Genomic DNA, 17,848 nt, shown 5'->3' with positions numbered 1-17,848 from the left:
ACAGTTCTATGGTGACAGTTTGTTGGTATTTAGAATTCATGATGGGTTCTGGCAGTTCTGAAGCAGTTCAGGGAATACGTTTTTCTGTGAAAAAGTTGTCATTAAATTGCACTTTCTTACCTACATAGCAGAATATATTAACATGCTAAAATACCTGTGTTGAAGTAGCATTACTCTGAGTGTGTTGACAGTTAAAGAAGCACTGCCTTTCTGGTTGTTGACACAAAACTAAGAATTCATATTCACAAGAATTCATATTCACAGCAACCTTCAGGATATTGCTATCGCGTGTAGGTCAAGGCACCAGAAAATCTCAAAAGGAAAAGTTCATTCTCTTTTGTCAGCCTGCTCCTTGATTGGAGAATTTCAGTAATGAAAATCTGAGTTGTAGTTCTGTTACTTCACTCATAAACTCAAGATAATAATTCTTGCTTTAGATTATTGCCTTTTTTTCTGAAGACTTCTGTGCTAAAGCAGACATATGTTATTTTCATTTGAAGTACCTTTGTAATCTTTCAAAATGAAACTGATAGATGTTTTAATTATTTTTTACTTCCATGGCATACGTTGGAATCTCTAACGTAATTTGCCTTTTGGATTTTGTCAGTGATGGGTAGTGTCCTTGTCAAGGTAGCGATGCGTTTTAATGCTGTGATGGTAACGTTCTGATGCTTGTCTGGCTTCTCCCCCATTTAAGATTAGGAGGATCTGAGGTTTGGGTGTTCTTGGAGAGCGTGTGGATGGGGTTCTGTTACCAAACACAGCGGTGATTCTTCTGTTCCTTGGTTTCTCGAGTTTCATGGGTTTATGGGTGTCTATGCAATGTTGTAACTAACTGAAGCAGATGACACTGTTCTAACTAGTTTTTCTAGATGTGCATCCTTACTTTGAGGTTGAAGAGATTTTTAATACGGCAAAGAGAAGGTATTTCTATACAAATACTTGATGTAGTGGACATTTGTATTTTTTAAAAGTGGGTAGTCAGTAACATTTTCTGTACCAAATTTGTCCAACACAGCATTTCTAAGGGGAAATCAGCACTGGTCAACTTACAAATCTTTCATTACACATTTTTTTAATGTAAACGTTTCTCCATGAAATATGTAGAAACTGCCACACTGAGTAGCCAGTGTGTGAACTGCAGGGTTCAGTCTCATTCAAAGGTTGTCCTTTGAATGTAATGTGGGTGTTTTAATTGTGTATATTGGAGTGGTTAAAGCTTGTTGAGAATGTGATTTTTTTTTTTTCCTGCCAGCTTTTTAACACTCTGGTTAAATTCTAGCTTCTCTTGTGTTGTACCATTTACCTCTGGGGGTGTGATGTTATGTTGTCTTCCAGCCATAACTTGGAGCAGAACTCCTCTTACTCACATTTTTTTCTTAAACTTCCTTGATTTCCTCTTCCATCAGTTTTCAGGTCAGAGTGAATATCCTGTTCCTTTGGATGATGAATGCATTTCTTTCTACTTTATCCTCTAACTTCATTAGTAGTCAATGTTCATCTATTAGGTAAAACTAGCAATCATAACAACACATTCAGCATTATTTTTAGTCTGTAACTGGTGCCACTGTCAAGGATGTATTAATAGTTAATGAGCTGCATCTGTTACATGATCATAAAATTCCTAATGGCTTTTACAAGAATTAGTGCATAAATTACATACTTTTTACTTTATTTTTGCGTTTTTTATAGAGCAGTCTTATTTTGTACAGAAATGTTTAACTTCTCTGCCATGTGAAACCTCCCAAATGGTGAACTGCACTTGCAGTGGATTATTTTTTTGCCATTTTTACCAACATTTTAAGGGGAAGCCGTTTTAAAACTCTTAAATTAAATGAAGAGGCCCCATCTAAAGTTAGAAAATTCTTAAATGCAAGTTAAATATGGGGCAAGAGCAAGCATTGTTAAGTTTCTACAAGATGACAAAATATGCTCTTTAAAAGTCAACAAGGATAAAATACAGTGATTGAATACTTGTATGGGTTGGGTCTCATTGTAGAGTAACAATGGTTATCTGAGAAGAGGGCTCAGCATACTGCTAGCTTAGGGAGAAAAAGAAAAAACAAAACACCATTTTTTCCAATATGTGGGGCACCAGGATGGTTAAAAATATAGGGCTGAAGCTGTTGTCCTTTATATGAACTGGTACATAGACTTGGATGTCTACACTAAACCACATTTATTTTCCATTTCCCTTTTCATCTTTATTTTGGGGTACTTCCACAGGTAGTCAAACTATTTTTATATTAGCAGATGCCCACTTTAATCCTCAACAGATGATAGGTACAGCAGACGTGCTGCTAGCACAGCCTGGTTTACTGTGGTTTGCCAAACTGGTGTGTGCATTCCTCTCTCTGGAGAGGCTGATAGCTGCTTGGAAATAACAAGCTAAACCTGTTTGTACCTGTGAAAGTTACTCATTAGGTACTGCTGGAGTACATGCATGCTTTTATTTAAATACTTACGCATGTATATAATACATTTATTTGAATATATGACTGTGTATGACTCAAGGGATGGCTGGATATGTCTGTCCAGTGCTGCAGCCCACACTACCAGGTTTGGTCTGGTGGCAAGAACACCAGCATTCCTTGTCACAGCTGCAAACTTGATGGACAAGGCTTTCGTATCTTGGTGGCTTTCTTGTAAAAGTGCTCTCAGTTCATATGATAAATGGAGGTTTTTTTATTTGATCCTCCCTCTTCCTGCTTGTGCAATCTGCTTGTACCTTTGCAGCATTTAATTCTGGATATTGTTTGTAAAGTTTCATTAAGCTGATGCAAGCATTTCTTTTACTGCTGTGGTATGGGGGGATGTTGAAGTTACTACAGAGCGGATTTTAATTCTAGTAAGAAGTTTTAACTTAAAAGAAAAAGACTGGAGGGGGAAAAGCTTTCTACTAATTTGCTGCCAATTTGGGTACAAAGTATAGGTTTAATATTCTCGTAGTGTGTTGCAGAAGGGCTGGATTCCTCTCTTGGGTAGATTGCAATGTTGCTCTATCCTTTAGTCTTGCATTTGGTTTTATGAATTAGCTGCTGAAACTTTGAAAATATGCATAATCTGTTATGATAAAGCTTTTTGTTTTAAAAGCATGAACCTATAAACACCTCTCTGTGGAAAAATGGCTAAAATCTTTGCATGTGCAGTTTTTTTGTCTTTTAAAGCTAATTCTATTGGGATATTTCCAGATGATATCTAAGATTTTAAACAATACTTTCTTCAGGTGGCCAAAGGGGATTAAGTTTTGCCTGGCCTTAATACTGAATGCTGTCCTTTGCACGTTTCCATATTGCCCTTCTAGAATGGGAGTGTGTTAAAGCAGTTATAGGGGAATCTAAATCTTAAAGTTGGGTTATACATTTCCACATTTAGTAACTGATCAAAATGTTTCTCTGAACCAGTAATGTGTGTACCACTAGTATGTTATGATATACCATTATTAGTATTCACAATATTTTCCTGTTTCAGGCTTAATTTATCACATTAAATATCTTACATCTGCCTGTTCAGCCTTACTTCATATAATAACTGCTATGAGCAGCAGCCATTTGTCTACGTGATAGTATTGGAAGACAGTGTATAATTTAAGTTTCAGGTCTTCACTTTCTTTTATGTGAATTAGTTCAGCTTTTATGCAGTATTCAGCAGTGTGTTACATTTTGGCCATAAAACCACACAGTACAAATACTAGTAACATATACGTGTAATTTCTGGAAGCTGTTAAAACAGGCAGTAAACGAATTAACTTTTGGGAATATCAAAAGAAGGAATTTTGATATGTGAGTAGTAAATAAACTGATCTACCTTCAAATAAAGACCAGATTTGGCATCTGAACAGATTTTTAATACTGGCATTCAAGTTGGACATACTGGATTTGTCCAATTACTTTTCTAACTTAAATTATTTCCCAGTCTCTTAGAATACATCTTCATTGCACGTATTCTTGACAGAATTTAGGGAAAATGTTGCCCTATCCTAGCTTGACAGGTGATATGTTGGGGAACAAAAAGACCAAATGCCTTGCCAGTGTTGAGCACAGTAAGCTGGCCAGAAGGAGCAAGGAACTGAACCTTGCTCAGCTTTATCTCAGGCCACCGTTCCAGTGCCTGAGGAGCTGTCATTCTCAAAAGACATTGGGTCATTAGTTCCAACAGCTGAGCAGCATTAGCAAGATGAGCTTTTTTCATCTGCTGTGTAATTATAGCATTCCCTCCTCTTCCCTAAACATTTCCTTGAAAAAGTGCTTCATTTGCCAACCTTTCTGCAAAGGAGTATGCAGGAGCTGCCATGATTTTTCCCTGTTTGTAGAGTACAGGTAGAGAATCAGGAAAAGCAATGAGACTGAGCTAGAACAAAATCTCTGTTCGTTCTGTTATCAGGAAGTGACAGACTAATATAAAGTAGATGATTTCATGGTGCCCGTGTTTACCCATCTTGGTGAAAAAATCAGTAAATCAGTAATGGCTCCAAAGAAATATGAGATAGACATCAATTTTGAGGAAAGTGAACTTTGCAAAGGCACTTCTACCAAAAGAGTGATTTAAAAAAAAAAAGTCAAATCTATTTTAAGAACTTCTCGTGTTAATTTTTGGCTGTGTCTTATCAGCAATTCTGTTTCCATGAGAATGCAAAATGTCTAAAGCATTTATTTTGGTAGCATCATTCATGGTGTTTACTGATTTGAATATTTGTTTAAGAAGCTTAAGAAGCAAGTGCTGTATTAAAAATACTGATTGGAAGGTTCTCTGTTAGAAGCGCTCTTGAGTTTAAGTCCCTAAGGAACTGAATGGTTTAAGTGTTTTCTCTGTATGTGAAAGCACTTAAAATTGTGAAATCCATCCAGGACTAGTATCTGCATGAAATCTTTTTTTGAACAGTCTACAAAGTGTAATAATTCATTTTGAAAAGTAATTTTGGTATGAAAATTACAGCTTTAATGATGGAAGTATTAGTAGTGTGAAAGCAGGTGTTTGCTAAGCTAGGTAACTTGTAAGCTAATTTCTAGAGAGATGCTAAAGAATGTTAATTTACAACCCTTTCATCATCTCAAAGCAAAACACTAATCCTGAGAGTTAAAAATATGCTCGGGACTCAGTGGCTGTATTTTTAATAAAGGCTTAAGATAAATTGCACGTAGCAGTTGAAATCAAAAAATGCTTTTGTGTATTTCATTAAACATGGGAGTGTTTGTGCTTTATGAACTAGCAGTTGTAGAAGTGTAAGTTATTAAAAGGCATTTTTAAATCTTTTTGTAGAATCAACGTCTGAGAAGACTGGACAAAGTGGAAAAGTGCTGAGGAGCCGGACGTGCATCATTAACTACAAGAAACATACAAAGCTGTCTAATGTGACGGAGAAAAAAAATCCACGAAGGTGTGCCACTTTGGCAGCTAATAAGATAAAGATAATGAGTGATACAAAGGAAGAGTTATCAAGCTCAGAAAGTGTTTACACAGTGAAAAAGAACAGGAAGCACCTTCATGGCGGTGTATCTGCGGCATCCAGGAAGAAACCGCTCAGCAGCTCGGACGTAGATGTTAGCCTGATGTCTGAAAATGAGAAGGAACAGTGTTCTGGCAGAAAAAAACTTTCTTGCCCTGAGTCATCTGCTCCTAAGAGAAAATATATTAGCGAGTCTGAAAACGAAAAAACAGAATCTGAGGTGGAGGTAGAAGTGGCTCAGAAGCAGAATGATGGTAATGACAGGCAGACGCACAGAACTGTCCGTGCTGCAGCTCTTAAAAAGGAGTGCCACTCTTCAGGGGAGGATTCCACAAACTACAAGGTAGAAAACGGGAGAAACTGGAGAACTTCTGATCAATCAACTTCAGCTCACAACCATCATGTAAGCGACTCTGAGGAGGAGGTGGATTCTGAGTTAGGTAAACGTGAAACTAAAAATAAGAGACAAGTACCAAAAACAAAATCTAGAGCTCGCTTCAAAAGATCAAAATTATCAAATGACTTAAAAGAAACACCAGAATCTGAAACGGGGGGGAAGAAAGATGAAAAAAGCTCAGTATCGGAGAATGTGGAAACACCTGAGACTGCAGGAAGCTCAAAAGCCAGTTTCAATTGTTCTTCTGATTCAGACTCTGGAACTGATAACAGTATATACAGTGATGCCGCAGAAACAAAAAAGAGAAAGAGAAAAACAGACACCATTAGAAAAGAAAATTCTGATTTGTCTAAGCCTTCCAGAAGACCCCAGCGAAGGAAACGTCGGAAACCTAATCAAGAAAATGACTCTGAAGATTTGGATTACACCAAATATAGAAGAGCTAATCGGCGTTCTAAGATAAGAACTCGAAATAGGGGTAGACGGACTGTAAGATACGACGATTGTGACGATGACGACGATGATGACAGAGGTTTAGGTGACGTAGTTGGTGAAACGTAACCTTAAGAGGAAAAGCCAGCCCACTTTTTTTTTTATGGTAATAGCACTAGAACTCACGATGGATGCTGGCTCTTCCTTGTCCTACATTTCAGGGAATATATTTATATTTTTCTATGAAAAAGTTATGAATGTGATTAGATCATGACTTTCTCCTTTTCATATTTTGACTTGCACTTGCCTGCCCATGTAGCAGCATTTAGCACAGATGCCAAAATGTGCCTCATTATAGGGGCAATTTTTTTGTCTTTACTGGTATTTTATTACATATAACAAGAGTTTAAAAAAAAATGTTAAAACACTGCGCAACAGGTTAATAGCAGTATGTTGAGTATTATTGTTATGGGTGCTGCAATGGAATACTACCTAGGTCATACAACATTCAAGAACTGATTTCAAACATCTCTAATGCTGTATGAAATCATATACAATATTAACAGGCTTATAAATAATAATGTACACTATAAAAATCCGGTGGATGCTAGTGTTGCATCAAAAGCGTAATGAGCAGTCACTAAGGTAACAACATTACAGCTTGTATTAGTACAGATGCTAAATGTTCTGTACACTCGTAATTGAAAACATACAACTAGAACCAGTTACCAGTGAAAAAGTGTATTTGCCAATTAAAAAGGCATATTGGTGCTGGTGAAGAGAGGGTTTATGCTGACAGGTAGTACTATCATTAATGTGACTTCTATCCTGTAAACTAAACTTAAGAATATGAAATGCAGGTGAACTCTTGGGCCTAAGGGTTTTTGTGTGTTTTCTTTATAAAATAGAAAAAACAACAAAACACTTGTTCTGTTTTTTTTATGCGTGAAAAGTTTGAGGTGCAGGATTCTTACATTCCAGACCTTTTTTGCTATATTTCCGTTGTTCTTCCATATTTAAACTTCTAAGTGCTTTAATGTTAGATTTTTGCGTTGATTAAACATATCAGTTTGGACTGTTGCAGTATATCTACCAATTTTTGAAATGCTTGAGGTGGCTGCTGTTGTCAAGAAATAATTGTTGCTTAGGAGATCAGAGAAAATTTCTCCAGGGAAAAAAAGTATAAATTCTTGGTTGGCCTGTGTATCAAACGAGAATGTGTAGCACCTATAAATTCTTTCCTTGCTTTTCCCTGGAGCTGTGCTGGCTGAAGCCGCCAGGTCACTGCCTTCAATCCAACACAAGGTGCTTGGCAATCTCAGCTCCTGTCCCACTCTGCTATAGGATTCCTGCCTCTCCTCTGCTGGTTCAGTTTCTCACGTGGCTGATGCATGCAATTCCTGATCTCCTTGTTCAATAGGGGATATGGTAAAGTATTAGATCTGTCCTAACTCAGCTCATTTTAACTGAACTAGCAAGCTTGTGAGTTAGTTTTCTAGCAGATTGGACAGGTAATAGTATCTCAAAGGGCTTTGGGGGGAAAAAGTTAGTGCAGCTTCATAATCAGACTTGTTAATGAGTGCTTATACAAATGGCAGTGAAGTAATGGAAAAAGGAGGACCAAATGCTGCCTACCAGCAGTTAGTGAGAACCACGTCTCCAGCAGTGTTGCTGACATTGTGCCAAAAGGTGCATTGACCATCACAGCATTTTGGATCTAGAATGTCATCTCAGTATAGAGAAGTACTATTTTTTTTTCCTTAAAACTTCTGTATGAAGTCCAAGATTAACCTAGTTTATGTCATTCTTGCCCCAGGAATGTTCTTTATTTAGTGCATAGTCTTTAATATAATAGCAGAATTTTGTACATTCAAGATACATGTTTATTTGAAATCTTTAAGTTGGTTTATAAAATATGAACACAGTTGTGTTTGGTGATGAAACCTGACTCTTCAAAGTGGCTTTGTGTGTTTTATCTCTTAGCAGCATCTTTGTTAAAAAGAACAAGTCAACTGGTATTTTTGTGTTATCCATAAATTGAGTACTTTGTTTAGCAGCTGCTTATGAGTAATGTTCTATGAAACATAACTTCCAATATAGGGGTGAAAACTGGTATAAGAGCTTTTATAAGTGATCATCACAATTTTTATTGTGTTCAAACAGCTAAAATTGGGCTGCTAGGTTTGTATTTATAATTCAGTCTTAGATTTAAAAAAGTTTTTCTTTCTTGCCATTCAGATGCTGTATTCTCTGTCATACTGCACTCATGCACTGTGTGTTTGTGATGATCCCAGACCGCTGAGAGCAAATTCTGGCCTCTGTATTTGTCTATCTGAGAGGAAATTACTAGCTTAGGGGTCGTAACACTTTCTTTTGTAAGCAAAGCAAATACTGTTTTGTATTTCTTGTTTTTATTACCCAGATTGTGGAGCCAGGAGGAGGGGAAACGATTAAACGGTAAAGGGATTTTTGTTGCTCTTTCACCCTCCATGAGTTTGGATGTATTTATTTATTTATTTGTAAACGGGGCACGGTTACTCTGAGGAGAACTGGGTCTCCTGAGTGTTGCAGAGAGCCCCCTTGCCCTCTTCCTGGTGACCGCAATCATTCAACACTATTTATTTGGTCTCGCTGTACTCAGGGAAGTAAAGTGATTTAAGTAGACCTGAAAAAAAAAAAAAGTAGTATCTTTATTTAAAGCTGCTTAATGTGTGATGCTGGTTTTCTTTGTTTTGGGTGGTTTGGGTTCTTTTTTTTTTTTTTTTTTGCTTTTTAAAGCAGGACCTGACTAGGCTGGCAGTACTAAAAGCGCAGGCCCAGAAGCGTTAGGCGAAATCCCTTTTAGTCCCGAAGACTTGCGCTGTACGTGTAGCCGCGGACCGAAGTAAAGCCCTACGCCTGCACCCCAACCTCCCTCTTTATTATTTGCGACCCCTCGGTAACGGGCTGAGGGGGGGAGGGTAACGGCCCTAACGGCCGCAACGGCCGCCCGCTGGGTGGCGCTGAGGGGAGCCCTGCGGGCGCGGCGCGCATGCGCGGGGCGCTGAGGGGGGCGGGCGGCCATGGCGACGTTCTTCGGGGAGGTGGTGGCGGCGCCGTCCCGGGCCGGCGTGGACGACGAGGAGGAGGAGGAGGCGGCGGGGGAGGCCCTGCAGGAGACGCCCGAGGACCGGGAGATCCGCAGGAGGGTGGAGGAGAAGAGGTAGCGGGGAGGGGAGGCTGGGCGGGGGGGTTGGGGGACGGGGGGGAGCTGTCGGCGGTGCCCGGGCTGCTGCAGGGCCCCTCCGGCTGTGTCGCAGGGAGGTGGCCGTGCGCTGGGCGCTGCCCGCGGGAGAAGCCGCGCCGGGAGCCGCCGCCGAGCCCCTGCGCTGCTCCAGCTTCGTCGTCGCCGTGGGACACAACGCCGCAGGTAGGCGGTGCGCGGGGGGCGGCCGCGGTGTGAGCCGCGCGGAGCTGCAGTGCTCGTGGGTGTCCAGATCCCCGGGGCTGCTTGTGAATTGGGAAGTGTTTCCATGTGTAATGGCAGGCAGCTCCGTGCAGGCTGGTGTTTACAAGTAGGTGACTATCAACGTCGTAAAACTGCACGTCAGTAAGCCATCGCACTTCTGCCCATGCTTCAAAATGCACTTCAGAGGGCCTGGAGTTACGTCGTGAGCTTGCCTTCGCTCCTGCTGTCCTCAGAGCACTTAGAACTGACTAAACCAAATGTTCTGGTTGGCGTTCTGAGAATCGCAAATGTTCTTTCACTCGCCACTTTCTTTTAAAGCTCTTGAACGCGCGTTAACTCTTCCTACTACGTGAGTGTAAGAAGGTCTCTGAGGTTTTATTGTCCCGATTTTTGGAAATTTTCCATGTCCTCATGTAAAATCAGTTTCAGTTTATTTTAAAATCCTCGGCAAAGTCTAACTTAAATGTGAATGCTTTTGACTTGAGTTCCGCCTCACCTTCTTTCATTATTAATGAACAATGATTCTTTTGCATGTTTTTTTTTCTTGATCAGTCTTTCTTGCCTTTTATTTCTATGATTGTCCGTATTGCCCTGTTTGAGGTGGCTATTCATTCATTAGGCCCCGAGTCTTAGGACAACCTCTCCCTTCTTCCTCTCCCTCTGCAATGGTCTTGAGCTTCTGAGTAGCTCTTTGCCTGTGGATATAAAGATGTTCTAAGGTTTCTGTATATTTATCACAGACATCCTTATCAATAGTAAACCTCACTAGCTTGTTTTTTCTTTTTTCATTTTTTTTTTCCTTTAAAAGTAGTGAAAGGTATATTTTAGACCTGTCATATGTTTAACAGGAACTAATTTGGTTTATAATCTTTGATTTAGCATCTCTTTTGTCACTAAGCCTTGAGTACTCATGTGTCTGCTTCCTAGAGACAGCCTAATAGTTCTGCCTTGCTGGCTGTTTGTTTTGTCTGAGAAATCTGCTAAATGTGGTATGTCAAGAAAGAGTAGCATTTAATAATATGTAGTAGTATTTAATACTTAACATATAGTAGCATTAAATACTTAATATTTATTAGCATTTGTTCTTACTGTATGCTAACAATCAAAGCTGATTGTAGCAATGCAGCTCCTGGTAGTACATGTTTTTGATGCTAAGGATCTCTACCTATATCTAGAACTGCTCCTATCTTTAAAGTCTTGATGCAATGAGATTACTCGCATTCTTGATCTTTGCTAGATGTGGTCAATAAATACACTATTATTACGTTTTAATTTGAGGAGGTTGTAAAGAAATACTCTAGTTCAGCTACTTATTTGTAGAACGGAGACTTTATTCTTTATGAATTAATAGAATTTATTTTGCAGCTTTTCTGTCGTCTTTTATTCTGGATTCTGTATGTTGGGAAGTAGTTGGAGCTGTGAAACTGTGGAATGAATGGTGTCGAACCTCCAATACAACAAATGTCCTCCCTACGGATTCTTTCTGCCTGTTCTATAGATTAATATCAGATCCAACAGTAAGTGACTTATGCATGAATTCTTCTGCATTTTACCTTTCTGAAAAAGAGAGCAGCCTCCTTGCAACCCCCAGACTGCCCAGAGCAAACCGAGCACAAAGCATTACGGCTGCTGTATTCTGGCTAAACTCACAGAAGGTTTGAACGGTTGTTACACTCACTAAAACCACCTGAAGTTCTGTCCTGGGAAGCTCAGTACAAAGAGGATGCATTGCATGTCTGAGTGTTTTAACAGCAGTTATGAATTAAAAGCTCATGTTGAAATAGAGGTGAAGAAGCCAAAAAATATTTAACAAGTTGTTGGCTGTAGTCATACCACCTTCTACACATGATCATGAGCTGTTGTTTTGCTCTTTAAACCGCTTGATCACACAACCTCTTTTTTTCCCTTCAGGTTTTGTTGTGTCAGTGTAGTTGCTACGTTGCAGAGGATCAACAGTTCCAGTGGCTTGAAAAGGTATAACTGGTGAAACAACTTACTGAGCAGTGAAATGGGGTCTTTAAGTTGGTGCATCTGCCTCTTCTCTCTCTCTACTCTTCTAAACACAACAGCATTCTTAATAACTTTCTACTGTGTCTTTCTTTCTCAAGTACTCTACAAATGAACAAATCTATTTGCAAATCCTTTGATTTTTTTTCCTTAATTTTTATTTTTAGTGCTGCCAGTTACATCTGCTGTAACTCACTGTGCAGTTACATCTTTTGGAGAGTTTGTTTTGTTCCTTTTCTGTTTTCTGATCTCATTCCATGGCTTGTTCCAACTGGATTTCAGCTGTGGGAGAGTTCATCCTTAAAAATAACAACTTACTATGTACAGCTGCCAGATAAACATGCTGTGAAACTCATGGTAGAAAGTGTCCTTACTAATGGGTGTGATCTGTTTCATTCACAAGGTGGAACTCCAAAGGAAGTTGTCTCCAAAGCAGTGTTTATCCCATTCTTTTCACACATTGCTTGCTACGTGGGCTGCCCCATGTACACGAATGCTGCTGGTTGTTCAGATCACCCCAGATAGCACCACATTGATTTTAATAACATGAAACCACGGGGAATTTTCTGGCTGCTGATTTCTGTATGAATTTGGGTCACATCTTAGCCTCAGGGAAGAAGGATTTATTTTGTATTGCTGTTTGTTTGCTAACCTGCCTTCCTTTGAATCTGTACTGAGCTGATGAGCAAGCAGTTTGATTCGAAATCCGTTACATCATGCTGAAGTTGTGCAAGTCTGTGGTCTGAGATCAGAGCCGCGTGTCTGCCAAGGCCTCAGCCCAAGCTGAGATGCCTGCTTTGTCCAGCCTGCCAGCTGAGGCAGCTGGCACCGGAGAAGGATTGCTTGGGAGCAGGGGAGAGCTGTAGAAGGCTATTGCTGTGAGACAGCCAGAGAGATTATGGCAGGGCAAAGAGGATGAAAAGTTGGGCTGGATTCATTGAGTGATTTAGAGATTTCAGGCCCAGGTTGGTAGAAAACGAGCTTTTTGTCGTTCAGTGGCTTGCCAAATAGTTTAATTCAATTTTGGGGGTTAGTGGTTGACTTCAAAGTTTAGAAACCTTAGGACCTTAAACGTTTTGTTTTTGCTATGTTCCCCTTAATTTAAATTATTATAAGAAAAGAAAGATTATTGTGACATCATTGTCTTCTCCATTGCTGTTTTTTCAGCTGTTTGCATATGTATTATTACAAACGTAGGTGGTTTTGAACAGAAGAATTACACAGTTTTTACCCAGCCAATGTTACTGTGTATTTTTAGAACTTATGGTCATTGTTAGTTTTAAATGTACAGCAGAGGTGTCAGGCTTTTGCTTTCAGTGTGTTACGGACCTGTTCTGTGTTCTGTGTAAATTGTCATTAACTGTGCATCCTCACAGTCTCCATGAATCAGATCGTTTCTGTGCTTTCTCAGTAAGCGATCACAAAGTAAGAAAGCACAGAGTGAAGTTTTGCGGAAGTGTGCACTAGCTAGTGTTTCCAACAAAATCAACCATTGTGGTTTAATCTGGCAGACAGCAAAACACCCCACAGCCGTTTCCTCACACCCCTTATTCTTCTGCAGCAGGATAGAGGAGAAAGTTGAAAAGAGAAGTGCAAGATCTCATGGCTTGAGATAAAGTCAATTTAATAAGAAAAGGGTGGTGGGGGGGGAGAAACAGGAAAAAAACAACAAAAACACTATACAAAGCACGTGGTACACAACAGAGCTGCTCATCACCAGCCAAGCAATGCCCAGCCTGTCTCTGAGCAGCAGCAGCCCTCCTGACAGCTCCCCTTGGTTTCATTGCTGAGCACAGATCTGGAGAGAAGAGTATTCAGAGCAGAAGGTAGCTGTTTGCTACCTGAACTGAAAATGAAATTCATCTTCGTGTTCTTACACTGTTACTGTGAGCAGATAAATTTGGCTGATGTATTAACGTTTTTATTTCAGGTTTTCGGCCATATACAAAAGGAAGGCTTGCAAGTAACCATTCTTTCAACGTGTCCTGTAGCTGATTATAAAACTCAGGAATCCACGTTAACACTTCCATCTCCATTTTTGAAAGCCCTAAAGACGAAAGAATTCAAAGAGCAGGTCTGCTGCCCACTGCTGGAACAACCAAACATAGTGAGAGATCTTCCTGCTGCTGGTATTTTGCAGTCTCACTTTTTTACTGTGCTGCTGGTGGCAATACAGATTATTTTTTTTGAAGAGCATCCCATTGCAATTAGAATTTTTTAGTTAATTATATGAAGTGTCTACCAAGTTAGCTTTTTGAAAGTTAATTCTTAACTGTTCAACATCTTACATTGCCTCATAAAAACACAGACAAATCTGAAAAACAATTTTTTACCACTTCCGTGCAGGATGTCAGTACTGGCAAGTTATTTAGTATAACTATGGGAAGTATACTGTATATTGTTTTTTGGGATATCTTAATTTCTCGTGAACTAAATGTGTTTCAGTAAGTTACTTCCCTCTGAGAATGTCCAATTTGAGGCTTATAAACTTCTTTCTCCTTTTTAAAGTTAAAATAGGTTCCTCAGTGCTACTGGTTGACCTCGTGGAAAAGTTAAATTTAATTCTATTATTGTACTTGTTATAGAATATCAAATTAATGGAAGTGTCACCAGGAAAAAATTATCTTGCAAGAGCTAAAAGCAGATTTTTCTAGAAAAAGAAAACTCATCTCATTTGCCCTTTGATTTTGTTTTGTTTTAGCAAAAGCTCATGTTACTTATGTTTACTCCTAATAATGTGTGATTTCCAGTGAAGGTATTTACCAGGAAGAAAGATGATCTGCATTTCATTGCTTTTTGGTAGTTTATTTTCTTGTGTACCTGGGGAATGAGGGGTGGCTGTTCTAGTAGCCAGGATCCTGAGCAGTTAATTGATAAATTTTCATGCTTTTAAAGTTCTGGCAAGATCAAGTGTGATTTTATACATAAGAAGTAAGGCTGCTTCTATTCTGAATGTAATATACATTTTCTTTTCACTTGTATTTAGTTCTGAGTTACTGTCAAGTATGGCAGATTCCTGCAGTATTGTATCAGTGTTACACGGATGTCATCAAATTGGACACGGTTACGATTGAAGCATTCAAGCCTCTGCTTTCTTCTGAAACCCTGAAGAATTTAGTCAAGGTAAAATCTCATACTGGAAAATTAATGGGAGATTTGGTCTGTCTTGGTCAGTCTTTCAATAATTGTAGTTGGCTGGTGATGTGACCCCACCAGTAGAGTGAGTGTGTGTGTACTGTGCAGAAAGGTACAGGCTGTACTGACAATTTCTTAATGTAGACAGTGATTTCTGGTATAGTACTTGTTGCAACTTCTCAGGCTCTTGCAGTGGCATTGGTATTGTGACATTGGAGTAATTTCTTGTGTTTATTCAAGCTACAGCTCGCTTTGGAAGTGTCTAAAATGTCTCAGTATATGCATCTTTTTTTTTTGACATTCTACATGCATATGGAAGGCAGTTCTGTTCTCGCTCTGTATCTAACTGCCTTGTGAGATACGTGAAAGCTTCCTAGGAAATTTTTGACCTGCGGATTTTTACTAGACTTACTAGACTGAATCTATAAAGATGATTTTGCAGTTTTGCTCTAACCAAACAGCTCTGAAATCGTGGCATTCTGCCTATTAAAGCAAATGTCTTTCTGTTTTCTGAAATGTTTTTAATTGAAGTATAGTTGATTCAAAATCCATTCCTCAGTTTTGCCACTTGGACTTCTATTTCAGTGACAGAAGAGGTTTCTAGGTACTGAAGTACTTCAGCTTTAAGTGTGGGAATTGGGAGTTACAGGTCTGCTATGTGAGTCTAACAGACTGGCATGTAAATGTTTAAGCTTTGGAGGAAAACAACAGCAGAAATGCAGACCGGCCCTCCACTATACAAGGGAGGGGGAACACAAATTGAGGAATCCCATTGCATTGTTAAATTGCAAATTCCTTTGGAGCCTTTAGTAGTTTTCTGGATACCTTCATTCAGAAGACATGAGCTTTGCTTACAGTTAACATATTGACCGAACTGGTATTCTTGGTATTGAAAATGGGAATGGCTGACAGTGAGATTTTTGTCTGTTTGGTTTGCTTTTGTCAGTAACAGAAACATAACTAATGCTGATCATCTCTGCCTTTTCCTAGGATGTATCTGAAAGCACAAAGAGTTTGAAGAAGTTACTGACAACCAATGAAACTCATAATAATATCTATATCTAAAGAGGACACTTCCAACACAGACTGCACTTTTTTAAACTCCTGTTTGTTCTGTAGAGGACACTTTGGGATTGTAGTTTTTCCTTAAAAGTTGAATAAATTCTGCTCAATTTTTACTTCTGAATTCATTTCGTTACTTTCTAATTCATCACTACAAACACATATTTCTTCTGCAGGGGATGGGAAACCTTCTTCAGGAGCAATTTTATGTAGGAAGGATATCTTACATATGTAAGCAATCTTTTCCTCCTCCTGAAGGAATTGTCTAATCTAAATGTATCTCCTATATATACAAATGAAGAAATTCAGGTATTCTGTCTATATCTAATGAGGGCACCTTTTTTTTTACTTCAGTTTGAGACAAAAGGTTTTTTTTTAATATATGAACCTCTTTAAAAAACTGTCTGTGGTGAGGCAAATATTCTCTGCATCTTTCTACACGTATTTTGTGTGTGTATATATATGAATTATTTATATGTATGTGTGCATATACAGACTTCATACCTAGTGATACAAAATGCAGTAAGTAAAGTAAGGTAAATACCTTTTAAAGACTTCCTAGTGGACAACAAGCTTGCTTTACAGATGAGGCAGGAACACAGAGCTTTTGACCTGTGTGGAAGGGCTGTGACTTGGATTCAGTGAGTAAATCACAAAGTCACAGTGGTTTAGGATGACGCTGCCTATAAGTCTGGCAGGAAGAGGTATGTGTCTGTGTTCAGGTGCCTCAATTCTTGTTTACAGTACCTCGCTGTGGGCTCACGTTTGTTGGCAATTTCAACTTCAAATGTTGAGCTGGAGCTGTAGGGGTGCAGGCACAGGCACTCCCTTCTGCCAGACCTCTGACAGAGGCAGGAACCTCTCCCAGTGAAACAGGGTGGTGGGCTTGCAAGCTGCTTCATCTGGATTCACCAGGGCAATCTTTAAAATTTTAAATTTCATCTTTTGACTTCAATAATTTTAGTTGCTGTCAATAGTAGGAAGTCTCACACTGAAGGTGTGGTTTTCAGAGAAAAGTAGAAGTTCAAATTCTAAAGTGTTTCAAAAATCCTGAAAGTTTATGACAATTTATACAGCATATTTAAGTTGTTTATTAGGATTGGCGTGTATTTCTGACTGATGAAAATGCTATTTAATTCAATGTTTTATTTAAGTATAAGATGCTTAAGAAAATATTTCTGTTGCTACCAGGTGTGTCTCTGGTGTAGTCACTGAACAGAGATCTCCAAATTGCACATAACCTGTCCTTTTGGGCAATACGGGTAGTGGCTTCAGAGTTCTCTACTTCGTTTAACTTACACTGGATGTCCAGTGGAAGTTTCTGAACGGTGCGTGTTCCCTTCATGGAGCTGTCATCCTTCCTGGTTTGAAAATGGTTGGCGTAGTCAATGTCCACTGATGAAATTAACTCCTGGCTTCAGCAGACCCACTGTGAATTCTGTTTTTTGAAACTTTTAACTGCATATTCTATCAGTTTCCACTGTAGTAGGTTATTGTTAGCGATATAAAGATGATTAAAACGTGATTTCAGCTTCCGTTAATATAACCAGTTAACAAAGAAACTGTTACTTCAAATGGTACTGTATTTTCAAATAAACTCTTGAAGCATGAAGTGCAGGACATAGTTCCTGCTGTTCTTTCCATTTCTGCACAGCATTTTAATTAAAATCTGTACGCATAATCTAAGTTGGGAATTCTGTTGCTCTGAAAGAGTCGCACGTTAGCCGCACTGTTGTCTTGCATACTGAATGTGTTTGAATAAAAATAAAAGTACCGAACAAGAAAAATATTTAATAAAAATATGCAGGCTCTTAAAGAACTGTAAATGTATTTCTAGTATTGCTTTTATTACCCATGCAATTTACAGTGTTTAAACTGTTGTCCATGGAAGTATAATACAGCTTTTACTACTGGGGCTTAT

General features: G+C 39.0%; 2 protein-coding genes across 3 annotated transcripts in view; both read left to right on the top strand.

Annotated features, from left to right (window-relative positions):
- Nucleotides 1-7,355, top strand: part of BRWD1 (bromodomain and WD repeat domain containing 1) — a 56,705-nt gene extending 49,350 nt beyond the window's left edge. For both annotated transcript variants that reach the window (XM_032189885.1, XM_032189875.1), the window contains exon 41: nucleotides 5,260-7,355. In XM_032189885.1, the coding sequence (XP_032045776.1) occupies nucleotides 5,260-6,404 (1,145 nt within the window). In that variant the 3' untranslated portion in view covers nucleotides 6,405-7,355. The remainder of the gene's footprint in view (nucleotides 1-5,259) is intronic.
- Nucleotides 7,356-9,330: 1,975 nt separating this feature from the next.
- PSMG1 (proteasome assembly chaperone 1) lies at nucleotides 9,331-16,051 on the top strand. Its single transcript, XM_032201164.1, has 7 exons — nucleotides 9,331-9,477; nucleotides 9,575-9,684; nucleotides 11,089-11,240; nucleotides 11,635-11,697; nucleotides 13,661-13,859; nucleotides 14,717-14,853; nucleotides 15,856-16,051. The coding sequence occupies exons 1-7, from the start codon at nucleotides 9,338-9,340 to the stop codon at nucleotides 15,928-15,930; spliced, it is 876 nt and encodes a 291-aa protein (XP_032057055.1). The 5' UTR covers nucleotides 9,331-9,337; the 3' UTR covers nucleotides 15,931-16,051.
- The last annotated feature ends 1,797 nt before the right edge of the window (nucleotides 16,052-17,848 follow it).

The sequence above is a fragment of the Aythya fuligula genome, chromosome 1 (genome assembly GCF_009819795.1).
Source record: "Aythya fuligula isolate bAytFul2 chromosome 1, bAytFul2.pri, whole genome shotgun sequence".
Classification (NCBI taxonomy): Eukaryota; Metazoa; Chordata; class Aves; order Anseriformes; family Anatidae; genus Aythya; species Aythya fuligula.
The sequence above is the reverse complement of the archived record's forward strand: the minus strand, read 5'-3'. Positions and strand labels throughout refer to the sequence as shown.

Bases quoted from the DNA above. Each gene is read 5' to 3' on its own strand.
- PSMG1 (XM_032201164.1), top strand. From the start codon at position 9,338: ATGGCGACGTTCTTCGGGGAGGTGGTGGCGGCGCCGTCCCGGGCCGGC. The intron at 9,685-11,088 runs GTAGGCGGTGCG...TTTATTTTGCAG, and splicing joins CGTGGGACACAACGCCGCAG to CTTTTCTGTCGTCTTTTATT. The intron at 13,860-14,716 runs GTATTTTGCAGT...ACTTGTATTTAG, and splicing joins GAGAGATCTTCCTGCTGCTG to TTCTGAGTTACTGTCAAGTA.